The sequence below is a fragment of the Neomonachus schauinslandi genome, chromosome 12, assembly GCF_002201575.2.
Source record: "Neomonachus schauinslandi chromosome 12, ASM220157v2, whole genome shotgun sequence".
Lineage (NCBI taxonomy): Eukaryota > Metazoa > Chordata > Mammalia > Carnivora > Phocidae > Neomonachus > Neomonachus schauinslandi.
In genome coordinates, this window is record NC_058414.1 from 64,418,362 (window position 1) to 64,439,944 (window position 21,583).

Sequence of the window (21,583 nt, forward strand, 5' to 3'; positions counted from 1 at the left end):
AGCCTGAACATTTTGCTATCTTCCCATTTCATCAGAAAAGGCCAAAAATACTTTTAATTACATTTTAAGTACATTCTCCTTAAGAACCAAAAGCCCTAAAATATACTTCACGACAAAATATTTTGAGGAATGGGGAGCCTACCGAAATGATATTTTATATTAGTAATATTATTAAAAACATAGCATCTATTAGCTATAAAATAAAAAACATTATAAAAATCTGTAAAATTTTTTTTTTAGTTAAAAAACCAAGACTGGCAGAACATATTTATACATGCATTCTTAAAGTAGGTTAAATGTCTATTAACTCAATAAAATTTGTGGAAGGTCATACTTAAGTTCTCTATGCCTCAGTTTCCTTGCCTCTAAAATGGAGCTAATAATAGACTCTTCCTCATAAGATTGTTAGTCTGTACTCAATAAATGTTAGCTGTTTTTATTTTTACTGTCCTTTATCCCTAAATCTGAACACAACTCCAAAGTGTGTGATATGAGATTTGTAGAAATTCACATATATCAAGACAACTACAGGGATAAACATATGAGTAAATCAGAATTTGTGTACTTGCTAACTTTCCTTTTCTTCATATTACTTGAATTTTATCTTTAGCTGATATAAGCTGGGTCTAACCAGAATGAGACAAGACTCAATAACAAATTCATGAATTTTTAATATGATATTCAAAAGACTGTTAATGTACAATTGGCAATAATTGATTTCACTGCTAACAGGATGAACTGGAATAAGGCTTTAAAAAACAATTTTACAAAATTAAATATCTTTAAAAATGTTCACTTTTACCCAACCGCCCAAGTAATTCAGCTTCTGAGAATTAACTTAAAGAAATACAAAATATGGGGAAAATTTTCACATCTCTGCCCTACACAAATGATATTTTATATTAGCAATATTGTTAAAAACATAGCAACTATTAGCTATAAAATAAAAATAAACATTATTAAAATTTTAAAAAGAGAGGGGGAGGTGGGAGTAAAGGATCAGAAGAGCTTTAAGAAACATCAACTAAATGTAATCTGTCACCCTCTGAATACTGATTCAATCAAGACAACCAGAAGAGACATTTGAGATAATCAGGAAAAACTGAATATGAATAGGGTATTTGATGATATTAAAGAATTTATGAGTATTCTACTGGTATTTTGATTAACATTTTCTTATAGTCCATATCTGTCCTATTTGTGACAGATACCCAGTATTTACAGATGAAATGAGAGGGTATCTAGGTTTTGCTTTGAAAATACTCGAGCCCAAGAAAAAAAAAGGAGGAACAAGAGGGAATAGATAAAGAATGGTTAACAGTTGTTGAAGCTGGGTGTTAGGTAAATGGGGGTTCATTATATTATTTTCTGTACTTGTGAATGTTTAAAAAGTATAAGCAAATTCGGTGAGGAAACTGCGGTTATATACCTGCGGGAGGAAATCATTTGATGGCACAAGTTCTAACAGCTTTTGTTTTCCTTTTCAGACAGACTATACCAGTTAGTACTATTTGATAAAAACTAAACAAAGGAAAAAAGGGGTGAGGGACATTCACAGGAACACATGGAAATGGTTGAGTACAACAGAGATCATGACAAAAACCAAGAACTTGAAAGACTGTCATTCACAAACAAATACTTGAGCTATACCAAGAAACACTCATTAGTACGTTTTTTAAAGTTAGGAATTACAAAGGAGAGAAGATAAAAGGAACTGGAAACTTCAAAATTCAGGAACAAATTCTTTCAAAAAAAAACCTGTGAAATCAGCCCCATTTCCCTTACCACTCCATACCAAGATGCACCAACTGCAGGGAATCCCCACCTTACTCCCAGAATATGCCTTCTCAAGACTCTCCACACTTGCTTTGTTCTACCTGCTGAACTTCCCTTAAAATCAGCTCAAACATTACCATCTATGAAGCCCTCCCCACTCCTCTAAGCAGAGACAGTCACTTCCTTCTCCAAGCTCCTGCAAAACTTTTTTCAAGACCATGGTAACACATCAGCAGATGGTAATTTGTCTATCTGACCTACTTCCATTGAGGGCAAGTACATAATTCATCTTCCTGTCTTCAGTGTCCAGCATATAACAAATTATAAGGTAAACTTTTACTGAAGAAAGTCACAGTGTCCTCAAAGAAACAGATTTGCTTACTCAGTCACCAATACTTAAAATCTGATCAGTAGGGCACCTGGGTGGCTCAGTTGGTTAAGTGACTGCCTTCGGCTTAGGTCATGATCCTGGAGTCCCTGGATCGAGTCCCGCATCGGGCTCTCTGCTCGGCAGGGAGCCTGCTTCTCCCTCTGACCCTCTCCCCTCTCATGTGCTCTCTCTCATTCTCTCTGTCTCAAATAAATAAATAAAATCTTAAAAAAAAAAAAAAATCTGATCAGTAGATCTGACTAAAGTTTTAAATGGGAGGGCAGAGAGGAGAGAAACACCATTATAAATGAAGTCAAAATACAAATGGCAACCTATTAAAACAAACGACAAAACAGTCACTTCAACAAGACTGTTAAGAACACAGACTTTCAAGTGAGATATGGATTTGAGTTCTAGTTCTGCTGCTGACCACTTCTGTGAACTTAGGCAAGCTCAGAGCCTTTAAGCCTCCTTCTCATCTATAAAATGGGAGAAAAAAGTACCTAGACCACAGAGTTGATGTAAAAGTCAATGTACAGCACTGAATTATAGCATGTGTAAGTGTTTAACACAATGCCGAGCTTGTGCTAAGTGCTCTATAAGTACTATTAATATTCTTTTAGATAAAGAACTGTCACAAATGAATTTCGGAAAACAGCAACACACCAACAAATAAGTATTTCACAAAACAAAACAAAAAGAATGTCTCTTTATCGTGACTCAAATTAAAACAGGAACATTCCAATTTATCACATTGGCAAGTACATATTTGTATGGGGTATCAGAGTCTTTAACAACTGTTATTGGGAGAATAAACTGGTACAACTTTTCTTTACTGCAATTTTGCAATGGTCTTTAAGAGCCTCAAAAAGTCTTAAGAAACACTTTGACCCAGGAATTCCCCTTCTTACAACTTATCCTAAAAGAATAACTGCTAACATATAAATAAATACTATTTAAGAATACTGATTGTAGTGAGGTTTAGTGGGAAGAAATTAAACAACCCAAACCTTATGATAGAATATTTCCCCAATTCTTCACTCTTCTATAACAGGATTATACATGCATACTGTCTGGCATACAGGGGCAAAGCTAAAACTGGCTTATGCCAGCTAATATTGACTCACAAAGCTCAAGTTCAGGAATTTTGTGAGCCAACCCTTGGTATCTTGAAATCAGCCATGGTGAAAGTACTTAACACCAGACAAATCAGCAAATGCTACAAATCAGCTTTATTCCCCCTCCCCGCAGGAAAAGCCAGTTGGTAAGCATTTACCAGCACACCACTGGTAACCTGGCAATACCTCAATGCTATTGAGCATGGCCATGTGACTTGTTTTGGCTAACGGAACGTTAGTGAATGTGACACATGCAGAGATTGTAAGTGTGCTCACGGGTTAGCTTCCCCTCTTGTGTTCCTGTCATTTGTCATAAGAAGAACCTGTCCTAGGGAGTTTCTAGTCCAAAGAATGAGAAACATGAAACAGACCAGAACTCAACCTACAGCCTGAGGCAGAGCTGTCCCGAGTGACTAACAAGATTTGTGAACAAGAAAAATGAAGTGTGTTGTTGTAAGCCAGTGAGATTTTGAGGTCATTATGTAGTAAAACCAACTAATGACATTCTTCATCGATAGAGGAGTGAGCAAACTGGCATATCCACATAATGAAAAATCTTAAAACTTTCTTAAATAAAGGGACACCAGATGCTGAGACATACAGAGGTAATGCTGGGAAAAGAAAATGTCCTGTGTGCATCAAAGTAGTCTCCCTGGAAAGAATGGGCTTTGAATTGGGTGGTGCATAATAAGAATATGATTGGCAAAGTGCTGAACAAAGGCTGTTTCAAACAAGAAGTGGGTATAGAAGACGACTAAGGGGTAGCCAACCAGGATGTTAAACTAAGGCACTACCGGAACATAAACAACTAGAGAAACTTGTACTTCTTGGATCTTCTCTCAGGAGAACTACACACATGTGCAGGGAGTATTTCGATAAGCTGCTTGGGGTGGCAGGAAGGGGATTAAGGGCTTTGTAAGCGTGTTCATGTTCAAATAACAATAGTTGGTCTTTGAACTTCCTGGTTAGCTGCAGGGCTTTTATTTTGCTGTTTGGGCACTGGCTCTAATGGTCTTTCTCTCTGCTCTTTATCCCCACCCCCAACTCTCCTCCAGAGCTAAATCACCCTAAATGAATGCTGAACCAAAGTCTAAAAAACACTGGTGTGAATATAAGAACTCATCCAGAATGCCATGTGTCTCAAGACTTTAAATGTGGTAGATTTAAATTTGAACTGGAAATATGTCCTTGCTAAATTATATTTTTAAAAAAGGTTTACAAAATATAATAGTATTATTTTTTATTTAAAAAGTTTACTTAGGGCACCTGAGTGGCTCAGTCAGTTAAGCGTCTGCCTTCGGCTCAGGTCATGATCCCAAGGTCCTGGGATCGAGACCCGCATCGGGCTCCCTGCTTTCCTGCTTTCCAGGGAGGCTGCTTCTCCCTCTGCCTCTCTCTCTCTCTCTCTCGCTCATGAATAAATAAATAAAATCTTTAAAAAAAATTTAAAAAATTAAAAGTTTACTTAGAAAAGTGAAAAGATATTACAAAAATATTAGTAATAGTTATTTCTAGGTGATGAGCTATAAGCAATTTTTACTTTTTGGGGGGCGTGCAGAGGGAGAGAGAATCTTAAGCAGGCTCCACGCCCAGCACAGAGGCCGACAAAGGGCTCCATCTCACAACCCTAAGATCATGACCTGAGCCGAAATCAAGAATCAGACGCTTAACGGACTAAGCCATCCAAGTGCCCCAGCAATTTTTACTTTTAAAAAAACCAGACAATATGGAAGGGTACAATGAGTAGGTTTTGGTTTTGTTAATTATAAAACAAAGCTGTTAATATTTCAGGGAGAAAAAACTGATGTACAAAACAGTGGGTATTCTATAACCCAACTGGTAATTTTCAGAGTTAAAGTAAATAAATGTGACAGCACAACAGACTAAGTCCAAAGCAGTCAGTCAGGATTTATAAATGTGACATTATAAATGGACAGCCAATGTGATGATGTGCACATACTGCTTTGGTCTTCCCATATTTCCTCAAGACCTAGATAGGGGCAAATAATCACCTGTATTAGGATTTCTCAACATGAGGTTCCCAGAGTATAAGTTGGCAAATTCCTGAGCACCACCCCAGACCTAGTGATTCAAAATCTCAGGGAGTAGGGACCAGGATTTAGGAGTTTTAACAAGCTCACTAAAGACTGAGAACACTAACCTACATGGTGAAAAAGCATGTGACTAGTTAAATGTAAGCTGTACTGAATTTTGAAAAAGGAATGCACAGCTTATATTTTGTTGGTGAGTTCATCAAGGTCACTAAATTACTGCTCTTGCACATTTAAGGCTAAGGCCTATGTTAAACAAAATCTACTTAAAGATAGATTTAAAGTCTTCATTAGTAAAAAATTACACCTATGAGATTAAGTTAAATTATATTCATTATTAAACTGAATAATCTATTAAACTTTCAGTAAATTGCTTTGTATATTACAAAGTGCTCTTCCCAAATATATTTATTTTCCAGCACCTAGTACTGGCATTCATTCATTCAAATCCGTTTGCTGAATAAATGTACAACATTCTCTTGTAAGTATGAATGAATTTGTAAGTAATTGCTAACACATCACTAAACGCTTTACATACATGAACTCTTTTAATCCACAATGGAATCCTGTATGATAAGTACTACTATCTCCAGATAATGAGCAAACTGAAGCAAAGCAGGGAAAAGACTTGCCCAAGCTAGTAGTCAGTAGACAGATTCAAACCAAGGCAAGCTGGCTCCAGAATCTGTACAGTCACTAAGCTATACCACCTTCCTGATTTGAAACCAAACATTATTCATCTAGTAATAGATTCCCTAAGTAAAGCTGTAATATCTTTAAAGATTTTATCGTTCATCATTTTAATACTTACATTTGGCAAAATAAACACTATTTCAGAATTTTCTGATCTGTTTAATACATTGCTAAGAGCCGAATGCTTTCATGTTGATTTCCTCAACAGAAATTATTAGAGAAATAATTAATCTTAGAGAAATTATTAATCTTTTCTCAAGGTATCTATGGTCTTATTCTGAAGACCTGTAACTTGTAAGTTTTGTTTTATTACAAAATATATTCACTATAAGTATGAGAGTTAAAAATCTTATTATCATTATTAACATGTCATTATATATTCTTCCAGGTTTATTATATGCATTATACTCTCTCTTTCCAGCACTACCACCAAATAAGTAAAATCACTGTACAAATTGAGAGAAACTGAAACTGTCTTATTCTGCAAAAAAAGAGGAAATGAATTACTGTCATAAGATAGAAAATATTTTAAGCTATATACTCAGCTTTGTTTTTCAACATTAAGAACTGAGTTTTGCAAACTGAGGGTTCTAGAGGGGAGGGGGGTGGGAGGATGGGTTAGCCTGGTGATGGGTATTAAAGAGGGCACATTCTGCATGGAGCACTGGGTGTTATATGCAAACAATGAATCCTGGAACACTACATCAAAAACTAATGATGTATGGTGATTAACATAACATAAAAAAAAAAGAATTGAGTTTTGCTGTACACCTTAATTACATAATGTTTTACGTCAAATATAATTCATTATAAAAGAAAAAGTACTGAATTAAGTTTAAAGTTCTAAGTAAAAAGTATCTGAATGTTTATTCGATCCTGTTTGACATAGCCGTCAACGGCTACTCCTTGGTTATGTCACTTCTACCATTCTGAGGTCCTAGCTATTTCCTTATTTCTAGCCTCACAAGCATAGATCTGGAGCACTGTCACACACTGCAGGACCATAGCATGCTATGCAATACAAAACGATCTCACTACCTATTACTCATGTTTCCTTTACTTCAAAAGTAACAAATAATAGTACCCCAGTTAAATACCTTGGTTTCGTACATAACCCAGGTCCAAACCGTATTCTCCAGGATCCTACTCTTTGAGCTGTCTGAAAGATGTGCTGTGGCTGTTGGCTGCATTTCCCCCTACGACTGCCTAATCCAAAAGGCCTGCTATAATTGCTAAATATAACGTAGCCATTGCAAGCCTCTTGAGTAAACTCCTCTAACAAAGACCATAGCAACGGTTAACCTATCTTTTATAATACATCACAGTTTTACCCTACCTCAGTTATTACCGAGTCTGGCTGATCAGAAACACCTGTGGAACTTTTTAAAAACAGATTACTGGGCCTTATACTCTTCCAAGAACACCCTCACTCACCCATCAGCTTCCCAGAAAGCTAATTTGAGTAGATCCATGGTGAACCTAAAAGAATTTTTTTAGCTACCTAGACCCTTGCTATTTGAAGTGTGGTCAAAGCATCAGAAGCATCAGCATCACCTGGGAGCTTGCTGGAAATGCAGAATCTCGGGCCCATCAGACTTACTGAATCATATTGCAGCCTTAACAAGATCCCCAGGTGATTAGCACAAACATTAAAGACTGAAAAGCACTGCCCTAGATGATTCTCAGGTATGGCCAGCTTTCAAAAGCACTGCTCTCCTTAACCCCCTAATTCTCAAAATGTATAAGGAAGAATATGAATAAATTTCCAATGTACTTTGATTAGTACAGAGGGGCTACCCTGAAAGTCGGGAGTAACAGATTTTTAAGAGGCCCACAACTACGACTTCACTCACCCTTGCATTACATAGGGGAACTGATGACTCTGTGCTGGGTCGGTTTGTGCTTGTGGAAGGGTACGTTGCCTCAATCCTTCTGAGGAAGAACTGGCAGCTAAAGACAAGGTTTCTTGACTGGATGATGGCGTTGTTGATCCTGACTGATCTGAACTCTACAAACAAAAATGTAATTATTTCTTCAAGGAGATTTAATTCATTGCAATCATGAGATTAGAGACACATTGTTAAAAATGTATTTATGAAATCCCTCTGCAAAAAGTGAATTTTAGAAATATACTGATTTGAATCTTGTGCCCAGCATAATAGGCTGATATTTTCATTCTGATGAGAGTAAGAGTTCAGAAAATCAACAAATACATTTCTTTACAAAATTAACAAGATATCAATCAGGATTTTAAAATTCTCACGTTCTGATGATGTCATTAACTCACAGATTCAATATCTTTAAATAATATAACCACTTGAAGACCACCTCAACAATTTTAACATCCTTCCAACTTCATTAAAATTATATTTTACCTGTACTGCCTTCCTATTGACTGGATGTCTTTTTGTATGTCTATCTTCCTAAGTCATGCCATGTAAAAGGTGCCTGCCAAGAACACTGGTCTTTCACAAAACTAACAAAGCTTTCTTTAAGAGGTTATTCCACATAAAGTAGACACCAAGTAGGTATCTACCTAATCAGACTAGGGAGTTTGCTTCTTAGGGACATAAACTGGAAAAGGCTTCCTTTTTGTCAAGATTTCTCATTAAATGGACCAGCATAATATGGTATTCATTTTTTTAAAAAATTAACAGAAAAAAGGCATAGCCATTTGGCAGCACAGCCTAATTTTGTTAGAACTAATTTTTTTGACCTTATTAGATAACTTTCATGACTAGATTTTTAAGACCTTCTCAAATCCCACTGAAATTTCTCAGCCATAAAAAATGAAGGGTAATTCAACTTAATTTTCCCTTGATACTTTTCAGATTTTGGTAACACAGCTTGAAAAAACTGAATATACATACTAATGACATGAAATCATGGCTGAGGAACCACGAGACAAGTCAGGAGGGGTCTTTCTTAACAAAAACTGAAGCAACACAACTGTGTCCAAAGAGTATATCCTGAATGCCGATGTTTTGTCCCTTCTTAGGAGAGATAGGAAACATAGAAAGACCCTTGGATTTACTGATAAACCAAACTTCAATTTAATGAAAGCTAAATTCCCATAGCTAGTGCTGGAAAATACTTACCACTGAGGCCATACTAATTAAATATAGCAACTAAAGGGTCTAGTTTCTTAAAGAAGCAGTTAACTAATAATTACTGAAAGATCCTTCAACTAGTTATCACCTCTGCCATACATCCCCTCCTTCAAGTTTTGGCTAGATTCTTGACAAGAAGTATACTTAACAGTAAGTAAGTTCTTTGCCCAAGAGTTTTAAAGCAACCTTCCACTCACCCAATCCTTTTTTCTCACCTCCAAAGGTGTCATATAAAACTTTAATGGGAAACTGAAAATAATTTAGCATAAAGAATTTGTCTTTAAAACTTGTATATCTAAATTGAAAAGTTCAACATTTTAAAAATTCCCAAGTTTAGGCAGATGGAAAAATAAGAAGGGAAAAATGAAGTCTGAAAGAACTGACTAGGTGAAATAATCTTTCTTCCTGAAGTTGAAATGTATGCCCAAGTCCAGTCACTTTAAAAAATAAAATTCTTGACCAAGCAATCTACTTTAAGATTTAGCATACTCAAAATTTAAATAATTTAATCCACCTTGAATAAAATACAGTATATCAAGTATCTTTAATATTTCTGAAACTTTACTGGTCCTAGATTTTAAATTATGTAATCATATCTTCACTTTGTTTTCTGAGTATTTTAGTATTTAACCCCTGAAGATTGGATCTTCAATAACAAATGAGTCAAGTTTCCAGGGATAACACTATGCACTGGATCTCTTAAAACCAAGTTTAAATGCTTAACTTAAGCTGTTCAAAACACAATCTCACAACCCACAAGCTCCAATTGTTCTGTTTTTCACTTAAAAGGATAATCAGAAAATTTCAACATTTACTCCTCCACAAACAACTCACAGAATTGCTGTTGGATGCCAATGCTTCATGACTTTCTCTAGTGGTGCTGGATTTTGGAGAACTGGGAGGAGTCCGAGAAGTACATACTAGATGAACCATATGATACTCATCTTGCTAAAATTAAAGAAGATTACATTGAAAGGGTAGTACTGGAAAATATATAGTTCAAAAAGTCAGTACCTAAGCTGAAATATTTAACTCAAATTTTAAGTTCCTTTCTGGCATAGACATTTTATTAGTAAATTGTTGCCATTTGAAGGTACTGTAATGTACCCTTTTAGTATCTGGGGCCCTTCTGAATTCAATATACTCTGCACGCTTAGAAAACTGTCTAAATACTCAGTCTCTACTATATGAAAAAATGATTACTTTGTATATCAAGGAGTCTTGAAGCAATCAGTGCTGTGAAGTTGCATCAATGCAATCTATTATTTCAACATAGAGACATCTAGCACCTTAATATCAAAACTATGTAACAGTCACATTGAAGCTTAGGCCTACAAACTTTGAGTAGTGAAAATATTTCCATTACTTGAGACTTCGCAGCCATAATAAAGAAACTCAACTGCACCTACTCTCATTTGCCTTAATTTTAGCAAGGTGATGTATAGTTTTAATTCAAAAACTAGTTTTACCTATAACAATTATACACAGATTTAAAGTGTATATTTGAACTACATTCTGTACATATTCCATGTGTTTCCATAAACTTACAACTATGCTTAAAGGAAAATATTCTAATAAGGATTAGGATTGGCATTTAAGCTCAGTGATTTCATGAGTATATTTATAGTCAGGCATAAAGCTAATATATAAGATGGAGAAAGGAGAGAAAATAAAGGAGAGCAGAGAAGAACAAAGGATGGCTCAGCAACTTAAAGAAAGAAAAGAAAAGAAAACAAGAGAAGGATAAAGAAAAGGGGGAAGGAAGAAAGAAAGATTCCCAGTTGTGAGAAAGAGAAACAAAGCTACCAGAAACTAAGAATTTATCAACTGCCTCCCATAAACCTAGAATTGTGCTTAATTCTGAGGTGAATCCAAAAAAAGGGTAAGAGTCAGCCCCTCACCCAAAGAGGCTCATATCATGAAAAGATCAGAATACAACATTAGAGCACAATTAGGGAATATATAAAACAGTCTTTGCACAAAACTGAGAAGCACAAATTACAATTGCTTAAGGAGTTAATAGGGTTAGAACGCTAGGGAAAAGGCATTCCCAGAGACAGCATGATATAAGCTGTGCCTAGCAAGGTAGGTAGAAAGCACACCTGATTTAATGTCCTCTTAGCTTCAGAATACTAAAAAGCATTCAAGTATAAGATGTTTATCCTTAGAAACCTAGTTTCAAAGGTCATATTAATCACAATTAACTAATAGTTTTCATTCACCTTTGGAGACTGTTTCTGCAAAACATTTTATAACTAACAGGTAAAGCTAATGGCAGCATCTACCTGAAAAAAAGTAAAGGGGTAACTGACTTTAACAAAAACGCTTTAAAGATCTATTCAAAATATAAAAATATTGTTCAAAATGTTTTATATAAGGGGCACAACAGTCCTTTAAAGCATTTTTATTTTAACTCTTCTGGTCAGAAATCATTTACAGAAGGAAAAACCTTTTAAAAAGTATTCATATGCATACTCTAGCCATCCTTGGATTAAAATAATAAATTCTGTATTTCAAAGAGCATATAGCAGAAACGTTTTTAAGCATAAACACAAGGGGAAAGATGAACAGGTGGAGCACAGAGGATTTCTAGGCTAGTGAAACTATTCTTCAGCAGATGACATGGTGGATACATGTCATTATTTATTTGTGAAAACCCATAAACTGTACCACACCAAGGGTGAACCCTAATGTAAACTATGGACCTTTGATAATGCTGCATCAATGTAGTACACTGTGTACAATGTCAGTTGCAACAAATATACCACTCTGATGTGGAATTTTGTTGGTGGGGTAGCCTAGGCACATGTAGAGACATGGGGTATATGGAGAATCTCTATACCTTCTGTTCTATTGTGCTATGAACATAAAACTGCTCCAAAAACTCAAGTCTATCAGGGCACCTGGCTGGGTCAGTAGGTAGAGCATGTGACTTTTGATCTCGGGGTCATGAATTCAAGTCCCACATTGGGCGGGGCGTAAGGGCTTACATTAAAAAAAAAAAAAAGTCATCTATCAAAGAGAGAGGGAAAAAATCTGCTGTAATGCCACTATTTTCGAGGGGGGGGCCAGGGAAGAGAGGCTATTAAACCACTTTGGCAGCCTGAAACTACCTGATTAAAATGAAAATGACAGCAAGAAGTCACACTGGCAAAGCTAAAATTTCAACTGTCTAAACAGAAGAAATATGCCAGTATAAGATTTTTTGAAGTTTACAACAGGTGACCATAAACATACAGGAGAGGACACAGATCTTCTAAATGAGATTAGGGATATCCAAAAGAACATTAAGAGTTAAGTCAAAGAGTTAAGGAGAAACATAAAAGCTTTGTATTTGATTCTGCTACATTCACAAACAAAAAGCAGCATCTCAAATGCAGAAAAGTTCTACAAGTTTAATTCCACAAATGAACATGAGCTAAGAGCTGCCATTACAATAACCAGCATTCAAGCTGACTGTCAAAAACTACATTGAAATATATTTTAGCTCGTAGCACCAACATTCAAAGCTTGCCAACTGATCAGGTAATTGGACTTCCTTTTCATTTCCTGTCCTGAAATTAAACTCCTACCTCAAGCAACTTGTATTAAAACATCACGCAGTTCGGTCAAAAGGGGATTTAAGAGAGAAGAGATTATCAATGAAAAGCCCTCACCACTACTTGAACACTCTACTCCTGCACTACCTCTAAGTCAATACTGCTTTCTTATATAAGGTGACAACTGAACAGAAACATAGACTCCTAGTTCATATTTAGCTACCAGATGGATATACAAAACTATTACCTAAACTAACTAGAGTCTATCATTATGTTCTTTACTTTCTAATTCATCTTTACCTGTTATGCTACCCAAAAGGGTTGATCTTAAGGATCGAAAAACTGAACTAGTTGGATATCGATAAAACTTCAGAACATATCTTTCTCACACTCTAAATGTATCTGTTATCAAATAGTGGTTAGAAAAGCTTACTTTTCTGAGAATGTCTTTCAGCTGCAGATGATCGGGAAGCAGTCTGCCCGAATACACCAATCTCTGATCCTTCGTCAACTAAGAAATGGGACAAAGAAAAGAATTCAACTTTTTCTAATTATACAAATGGAAGTTGGGAATAATATGCCTAAAAATGAGTAAAGTAAAACTCCCTTTAGGCACAGATAAGCAGAAAATTGACATAATTTAAGACCTTTTTTCCAAATTCTACTTAAGACATTAAGAGCTCAGCAAATGGTAGTCTATCTATTGTAGATATAATAAAATACAGATAATTACCATTTTTTTAAAAAACAGGAAAAAAGGTAAACTGGAAGTTTGCCTTTTCAGCCATAATGCAATGCATGTGTGACTATCATTAAAAACCTTTAAGACTATAAATGAGAAGATGGCTGGCCTTCTAATAGTCAACAATGGGATAAAATTTCAAGGTCACCACAGTTATTTCAAATTGTTTTCTCAGTATTTATAATCTAAAAGAATATACAAGATTTATTTCCTTCTTTACTATTATCATACAGAACGATTTACTGGTTTTAATTCAAGAGCCGTTTGAATTTAGTTACAGTTTTATGTAACTATTCTAGTTTTTATTATTCCTACCATTCTCACAAATACCTCTATATGTTTTTCAAAAACACAAGACTAAAGAAAAATCAACTCAAGTGCATAGAGATTCAGCTGCCATCTTTATATGAAACCGAGAATAGGAAATACGTTCTGGTTACTTCTGCCCTATTTTGTACGTATGATAAATCTGCTAAGTGTTCACACTGCTAGAATTAAAGTATTTAAAATCAAAGTATTTATGTACGGTCCCCATAAGACTTCCTAAATAAGTAGATGTTCCACGAATTCTATTAAAACAATTAAATATTAGCTATATCAACAATTGTTAAATATGCCAAATCTAAGCAATAACTGTTAACAATTTTCAAACAGAATATATGTATTCAGCATGGCTACTAAAAAGGGTCTTACATTAAAAATAACCATAATAGAAACTGTCATACTGAGTAAGATCTGTGGTTCAGGGTTTCTTAGGTACCCAAGATGAAGGGAAAGGTACAGCTGTCTTTCCAAGATACTTAGCTGTTAGGCATAATCTAGCTTTCCCTGTAAGTATTTTTGAGTGTGCCATTCCTAAAATGCACAAGTTCAAATTCCTGTATATAAACAACCAAATTAACACAAGAGGTGTTTTTTTTTTAAAATACATATCACAAATCTTGAAATTTCAATCAATACACATAAATATTGAGTGGGGAATGAATAGTGAATTATATAACATAAGTTAAAAGCTAAGTAGATAATAATTGATTTAACCCTTGGACAAAATTATAAGTTTCCATAATATACTTACTAATTTAGCTGGAAACTAAAAAAGTTTCTTTGATAAATACTACAGTCATCATAAACTATTATTTTTCCATCAGTCCAAACATTTAATAGATACTTCTATGTCAAAACATTCTGCATAACGGACATCAGTCTTACGAATTTTTTTTTACTTTACTATGAAAATTCTCAAACATACACAAGGTGGAGAGAACAAAACGAACCCCAAGGTACCATCTTCAAGAACTCCCAAATACTCAACTCCAACAATTATCAGTATTTTGCTATTCTTGTTTCATCTATCCCCCATTGCCTTTTTGAGGGGAAAGAGAATTTTAAAACAAATATCACACATCATTTCTTCTCACCTGTAAAAACAGTATGTATCTGGAACAGGTTTTTGGGTTGGTTTGTTGTTTTTGTTTTTGTTTCAAATAACTGCAATGTTACCACAGTCAACAAAATAAATATCAATTGGGTCAACTTTGAATAAACTTTTATCTTTCCACAACAAGGGAACATCAATTTTCAAAAAGGCAGAATACAATAGAATAACAAAATTACATGGCACACCCCCCACAAAGTACATGAAGCAAAAACAAGTATGGATGAGGATGTGGAGAAATTGGAACCCTCACACACTGCTGGTAGGAAGACAAAATGGAACAGCCTCTATGAAAAAGTTTGGCAGTTCCTCAGAGAGTTAAACAAAGAGTTACCCGACAGGGGGCACCTATGTGGCTCGGTCAGTTAAGCGGCCAACTCTCGGTTTCGGCTCAGATCACAATCTCAGGGTCGTGAGATCAAGCCCTGCAGGGGCCTCCACGCTCAGCTGAGTCCGCTTGAGATTCTCTCCCTCTCCCTCTGCCTTTCCCCCTGCTCATGCTCTCTCTCTAAAATAAATAAATCTTGGGGCACCTGGGTGGTTGAGTCATCAAGCGTCTGCCTTGGGCTCAGGTCATGATCCCAAGGTCCCGGGATCGAGCCCCACATCGGGCTCCCTACTTGGCGGGAAGCCTGCTTCTCCCTCTCCTACTCCCCCTGCTTGTGTTCCCCCTCCCGCTGTGTCTCTCTCTGTCAAATAAATAAAATCTTTAAAAATAAATAAATAAATAAAATAAATCTTAAAAAAAAAAAGTTACCCAATGACTCAGGAGATGCCCAATTCCACTCCTAGATACCAAAGAAAACTGAAAACATATGTGCAGATAATAACTTGCATAAGAATGTCCATAACAACATTAGTCATAATAGCCAAAAAGTAGAAACAACCCCAATGTCCATCAACTGATGAATGAATAAACAAAACATGATCAATACATATAATAAATACTACTCGCCCATAAAAAGTAATGAAGAACTGATACATACTATAATGTGGGTGAACCTTGTAAACATTGTGCTAAATGAAAGGAGCCAGACAAAAAAGACCACATATACTATGATTCCATTTATATGAAATTTCCAGAATAGGCAAATCTATAGACAGAAAGTAGATCAGTAGTTACCAAGAATGGAGAGTGACTACTAGTGAGTATAAGTTTTCTTTTTTGAGGTAACAAAAATGTTCTGAAATTAGACAGTTATAATAACTACACAACTTTGTGAATTAACTAAGAACCACTGAGTTGTACATGTTAAAGAGCAAGTTTTACAGTGTGTGAATTATATCTCAGTAAAATTGTTTCTTGAAATTAAATATTCAAATGCCTTCAAATAATCAGAAATTTTAAAAGGAGAAAGGAATTCTTTAATTTTACTGTGACTGAAAAACAGAGAAAAAGGAATTTTCATGTGCCTAACTTAGGTGAGAAGATCTGAAAATTCTTCTATGTCACTAAATTGCCTCTTCACTTTAAATATCAATAAATTAATTTAAATATCTGGAAAACCAGTAGTTAGATATGATAACAAACAGCACAGTAATCAACTGACTGAACTTTCAACTAGCCATTTTGGATCATAAACTAGAGTATTAGGAAAAACACAGATTTTGAGATCTCAATTCAAATTCAATTTCACTAATAAAAGTGACACAATTTTATTTATCCAGACCTGCTAATAACAGCATCATTTATCTTGACTGAAAAATCCATTTCTGTATTAAGTAATGCTACCTGCTATAACAAACTCCATAATCTCAGTAGCTTAACATAATAAAAGTTCGTTTCTCTCTCAATTAAAAAAAATAAAAAATCACGTGGTACCCTTTCAATATAAAAATCCAGAAGACTCAGGATTGGTAAATCTAAAACAAAGTACTAATTAAATTGTCAATTAAAAGTCTACTGTTAAGATACTGGCTACACAGATACATATATACTTGACCATCTATGTTAACACCACCATTCTTCCTGTTGCTCACACCCTACATGGAATAGCCAGCAAATCCTATCAGATAATGCTACTTTCACTGCCTCCACTGCTTACCACTAGACAAAGCCTAGTGATACACGGTACCTGGTATTATATGGTAGAGTAGAGGCAGCTAAATTACCAAGTTAGAAACATCCCGATGGTACTCCAAGGATGGTACTCCGAGAGACAAAACTAGGCCACTCCAAACAAATACCTGCTTAACTAGCTGACCCCAAAAATTCTGCCACTCACTTAACAGACATTACTAAAAACCAAGGTGAGGAAAGCTCATCGGCTAGTATAACATGCAAAAATAAATCATAAAGTGGGGAGATTTTTTTCTTCCTAAAAGGTTTACATATACTATCTAAAGTATCTGACTTTTTACTATTTAATCAGATATCAAAAACAGACAAAATACTATGCATCCCTAGTGCATTTAAAATATTCACAAGAGTCTGATAGATGAGTTTACAAAGCCAACAACAGTTTCATATTTCTAGAAAGTCACCTTGCTGGTATCAAAAGATTAAATTTTGTATATGAGGAACTAAATACAAGCTCTCATTATGGATGGCTTAAAAAAAAATCATGTTCTTAGTATATCTGACATCAACACAATCAAATAGCTTAGTAAAAAATCTTCAACTTACATGTTAGTTCAAAGAACTAGAACCCAAGTCCTTTGCAAGTGGTAATTATTAGTATTTCAGTACTTACATATAGCTCAGTCACAAGTGCCAAATAGCTTTAAAGAGGTGGTTCCCAGAAGGTGCACAACATATCGTTTCTGTAGGAAATGAATTCTATGAATTTGTACTGCAACGTATCTTCCTCCCACTCCCACTAAATTCACCCAATTTCAAGCCCCAAAGAATTCAGAAGCACCGTAAATGGATGCATGGTTTACCCAAACTGCCTCTACCCCTTATCTCCTTGCAACAACAGTAAACAAAAGCAGCAAACAGGAGCTTAAAAAATAATTTTCTCTAGAACTCCAAAGGGACATCCCCAGCTTAGCTGCTTCCACTCACAGGCCATTTGCAATCAGGTATACATACAACAGAGAATGCCAAAATACGTGACTGCTATGGTTCATAAAAACAAGCAAGAATGTAAAACGATAAAGCAAAGCAATGTGCTTTGAGGTCTTAAGATACTAGGTTCCCATATCTTCCCTAAAATATATCAAAATAAACAGAAATAGCACACACTAACATGACATGCATTAGAACACTATTAAAGCTATGTTATCCATTCATCTACAGCCTTTAAATGACAAACCACCTAAACACATACACCTCTTTTATAGTTCATTTCTTTTCAGTTTGCAAGCATATAGCTAAGATGGCCAGGTCCCTAAATGCCTTTCTTCATCTTATCACATATAACCATCATATACAATGTGAATTAATGGTTTAAGCACCGAGGCTTGAAAGTCAGACCAACCTGGGTTCAAATTCCAATTCTACTACTTAAGGAGTTTTATCACCAAGCCTCAGTTTCCTATCTATAAAATAGAGCTAATAAATAAAACTTACATCATAAGGTGTCTATGAGGAATAAATGTGATAAAACATACAAAGTACTTAGTAGAATGCCTAATATACATGGCAACCACTTAGAGTAAATGGAAGTTTAAAATTTGAGCACCAACTATGACAGTTAAATAACAGCATTTGAGACCATGAAATCACTATTTGTAATGCAGAGGTGAGAAACTTAAAGTTCTAGATAAATCCTATTTTAAAAACTGATGCATGATTAAACAAAACATAGTACTGTTATTTTCCAAAAGAATACATTAGGAAAAGCTACAAAGGAGTTAAATCAAATTTCGGAACGCCTGGGTGGCTCAGCTGGTTAAGCGTTTGCCTTCAGCTCAGGTCATGATCCCAGGGTCCTGGGGTCCTGGGATCGAGTCCCGCATCAGGCTCCTTGCTTAGCAGGGATCCTGCTTTTCCCTAGCTCACGCTGCTTGTGTGTTCCCTCTCTCCCTCTCCCGCTGACAAATAAAATCTTTTTTTAAAAAATAAAAAAATTAAAAATAAAACAAATTTAGTCAGCACTCATTCAAAACTTAACTTTTCATCAATCTTCACATTCAATTTAATAATATCCTTTGTTCGAAGAGTTTTAAAAATATGAACTATATTGCTATGTGACATGAAACCCTCTTAAACATATGCACTAAAATTGTAAAGACAAGTCTTATAAAACAAAAATTATTTATATATATGGATTATAAGCCCCTTGAAGTCAACAGTTCTGAGATAGTTAAGTAAGTTTTAAAAATGACCTGCCTGAGTAAGGTAATAGGGAATTACAAAAATGAGGCAGATATAAACCTCAAATTATATTACTCAAGCTTCTTCCACTACTAATGAAATTAAGACTTCCATCTGAACTGTAGGCAATTTGGTTATGGAATGTTATATTCTCAGAACAGAACCTATACAACTGGTTCTATTTCTATTTATTTAATTCTAATGGAATCGCAGAGCAATTTGAAAAAGCAGAACAAACCTCCTAGCTGAGCAGGAGAGCTAGAAGACGTTAAGTAACGATATTGACTGCTTTAGTTTAACAAAAGAAAGCACCCAGACAAAGGAAATCCACCCACAGCTGAGGGACATGTTCAACAGGCATTTTGACCTCAAGACTGTAAAATGAGGAGCCAAGGCAAGCCCCAGAAAGGTTTATCCTCAAAACTGAATTCAGGGAGAGTCAGGTCCATCTTAGTTATTGTTTGTGTATGAGAACAGAGAGTAAGAAAGAAGCAATAATGAGAAAGATGCCTAATCAGACTTAGAGATCCTTACTTTTTAAGTTTTCTCTAGGATAGTGCATTCTACTGAATAACATTAAGTTCAACTATTTTGAGAGGCGCCTGGGTGGCTCAGTCGTTAAGCATCTGCCTTTGGCTCAGGTCATGATCTCGGGGTCCTGGGATCGAGCCCCGCATCGGGCTCCCTGCTCCGGGGGAAGCCTGCTTCTCCCTCTCCCACTCCCCCTACCTGTGTTCCTTCTCTTGCTGTCTCTGTCAAATAAATAAATACAATCTTTAAAAAAAAAAAGAAAGTTCAACTATTTTGATATTTACATCTCTAGCAAATAAACCTAAACTAGATCAATGTCTGAAACTAGTCAAGTAAAAGTGGCCTTCTTGACAGGTATCTTCACGCCCCCGGGGCAATTACCCAAATTACAGAATAATTATTTCACACTACAGGCCAATTTCAGGATCTGAAAATGTAAAGTCATGAAGTGATGACAAATGGCATATCAGAACATAATTCACAACTATCTATATACACTATCAACATGAACTGATGCACTTTCCAGTTCCTACACCAAGTCCTAAACCAATTATCAATACCATTCAAAGTTAAACAAAACTCCAAAAGAGTTCAATTCCACATCTGAGGTTTTTAGTGATGGCACCGTAAAGTTTTGCATAAATATGGCAACTGCCCTATTTCCTAACTGGAAGACACCTTCCCCTCCGTAGCCCATTATGGATCTGTAATCTTTTATTTAAAAGTACTACATTACGTTGAGAATCATCAAAGCAACATTACCTCTGAAATAATAGGTTTAAAAAAAAAAAAACAGCTATCATCTTGTCTGCTTAAAACTGTTATCAACTCTTTAAGAAAAATGTCCCCAGAGGCGCCTGGGGTGGCTCAGTTGGTTAAGCGCCTTCGGCTCAGGTCATCATCAGGAGTCCCGCATCGTGCTCAGCAGGAAGTCTGCTTCTCCCTCTGACCCTCCCCCTCTCCTGCTCTCTCTCATTCTCTCTCTCTCAAATAACAAAATCTTTAAAAAAAAAAAAAAAAGAAAGAGAAATGTCATTGTCACTGTGAACCTTTTCTTAAAACAGCTACACATTCCCTTACCTTCCCTTCTGAGATGACCATTCCCTCCCTATGCTCCTACAGCATTCAGTACACCCCTCTTGTATAACACCAGTCACATAATATTACAGCTTTTTACTTACATATCTGTATGCCCCACTAGACCTGAGCTTCAGAAGAGCAAAGGAATCGTCATCACCTTCATGCGTAACATATAGACACCCAAATGCCAGGTCAATAAACTCCTAATTAAATAAATAAATGAAGCCCAAGAAAATATGCTTTGGTGGGAAAGGGTATATTTGCTGTGGGTTTATTGACAGATGGAAAATTGAATTTAAAATATTCATGTGGAGATTATCTGTGATTAAGTCAAATCAGTACCTGACCATAAAGCTAAAATCTTAAGACTATACACACTCTTGCAGAGTTTAGCCAGAATTCTGTTAACAGCAGTAGACATGTGACCTGTTTTAGAGATCCTAAAAGGGCAACTTCAAATCTCCATTATTTCCCTCCAGCAGCTCCTATTTACTTTCCTAGAAGCCACTGCCCACAGGGACCAAGGCCCTCCACCCGCCCTTGGCCCATCAGACCCAGTTAGAGCAGTATTGACCAGAGCCATCACTTTTCTACTCCTTACTGGAGAACACTTGCTTCTACAAGGCACTGGAACCGTACTCTGCTTCCAAATCATCCACCTCCACCAGGCAGATGTGCAAAGAATCAGGAATAAGAAATAATCTCTGTTAAACACCAAATAGCACTTAAGACACCTAAACACAGAATTAGTGTTAAGCAGTCTTTGTGGGTGCTCATAAGAACCCAAACTTCCCTCATAATACATTAATAGAATATTGCCTATATTACAAAATGTTCTCTGTTCTAAATAACCATCTAACTTTTAGTACTCCAATTC

General features: G+C 35.7%; 1 protein-coding gene across 2 annotated transcripts in view; it reads right to left on the reverse strand.

Moving 5' to 3' along the window:
- The window catches only part of HERPUD2 (HERPUD family member 2), a 29,884-nt gene that overhangs the window by 5,729 nt on the left and 2,572 nt on the right, over positions 1-21,583 (reverse strand). For both annotated transcript variants that reach the window (XM_021699306.1, XM_021699305.1), the window contains exons 3-5: positions 13,091-13,168; positions 9,953-10,066; positions 7,862-8,016 (exon numbers count right to left, since the gene is read on the reverse strand). In XM_021699306.1, coding sequence (XP_021554981.1) covers positions 7,862-8,016; positions 9,953-10,066; positions 13,091-13,168 — 347 coding nt within the window. The remainder of the gene's footprint in view (positions 1-7,861; positions 8,017-9,952; positions 10,067-13,090; positions 13,169-21,583) is intronic.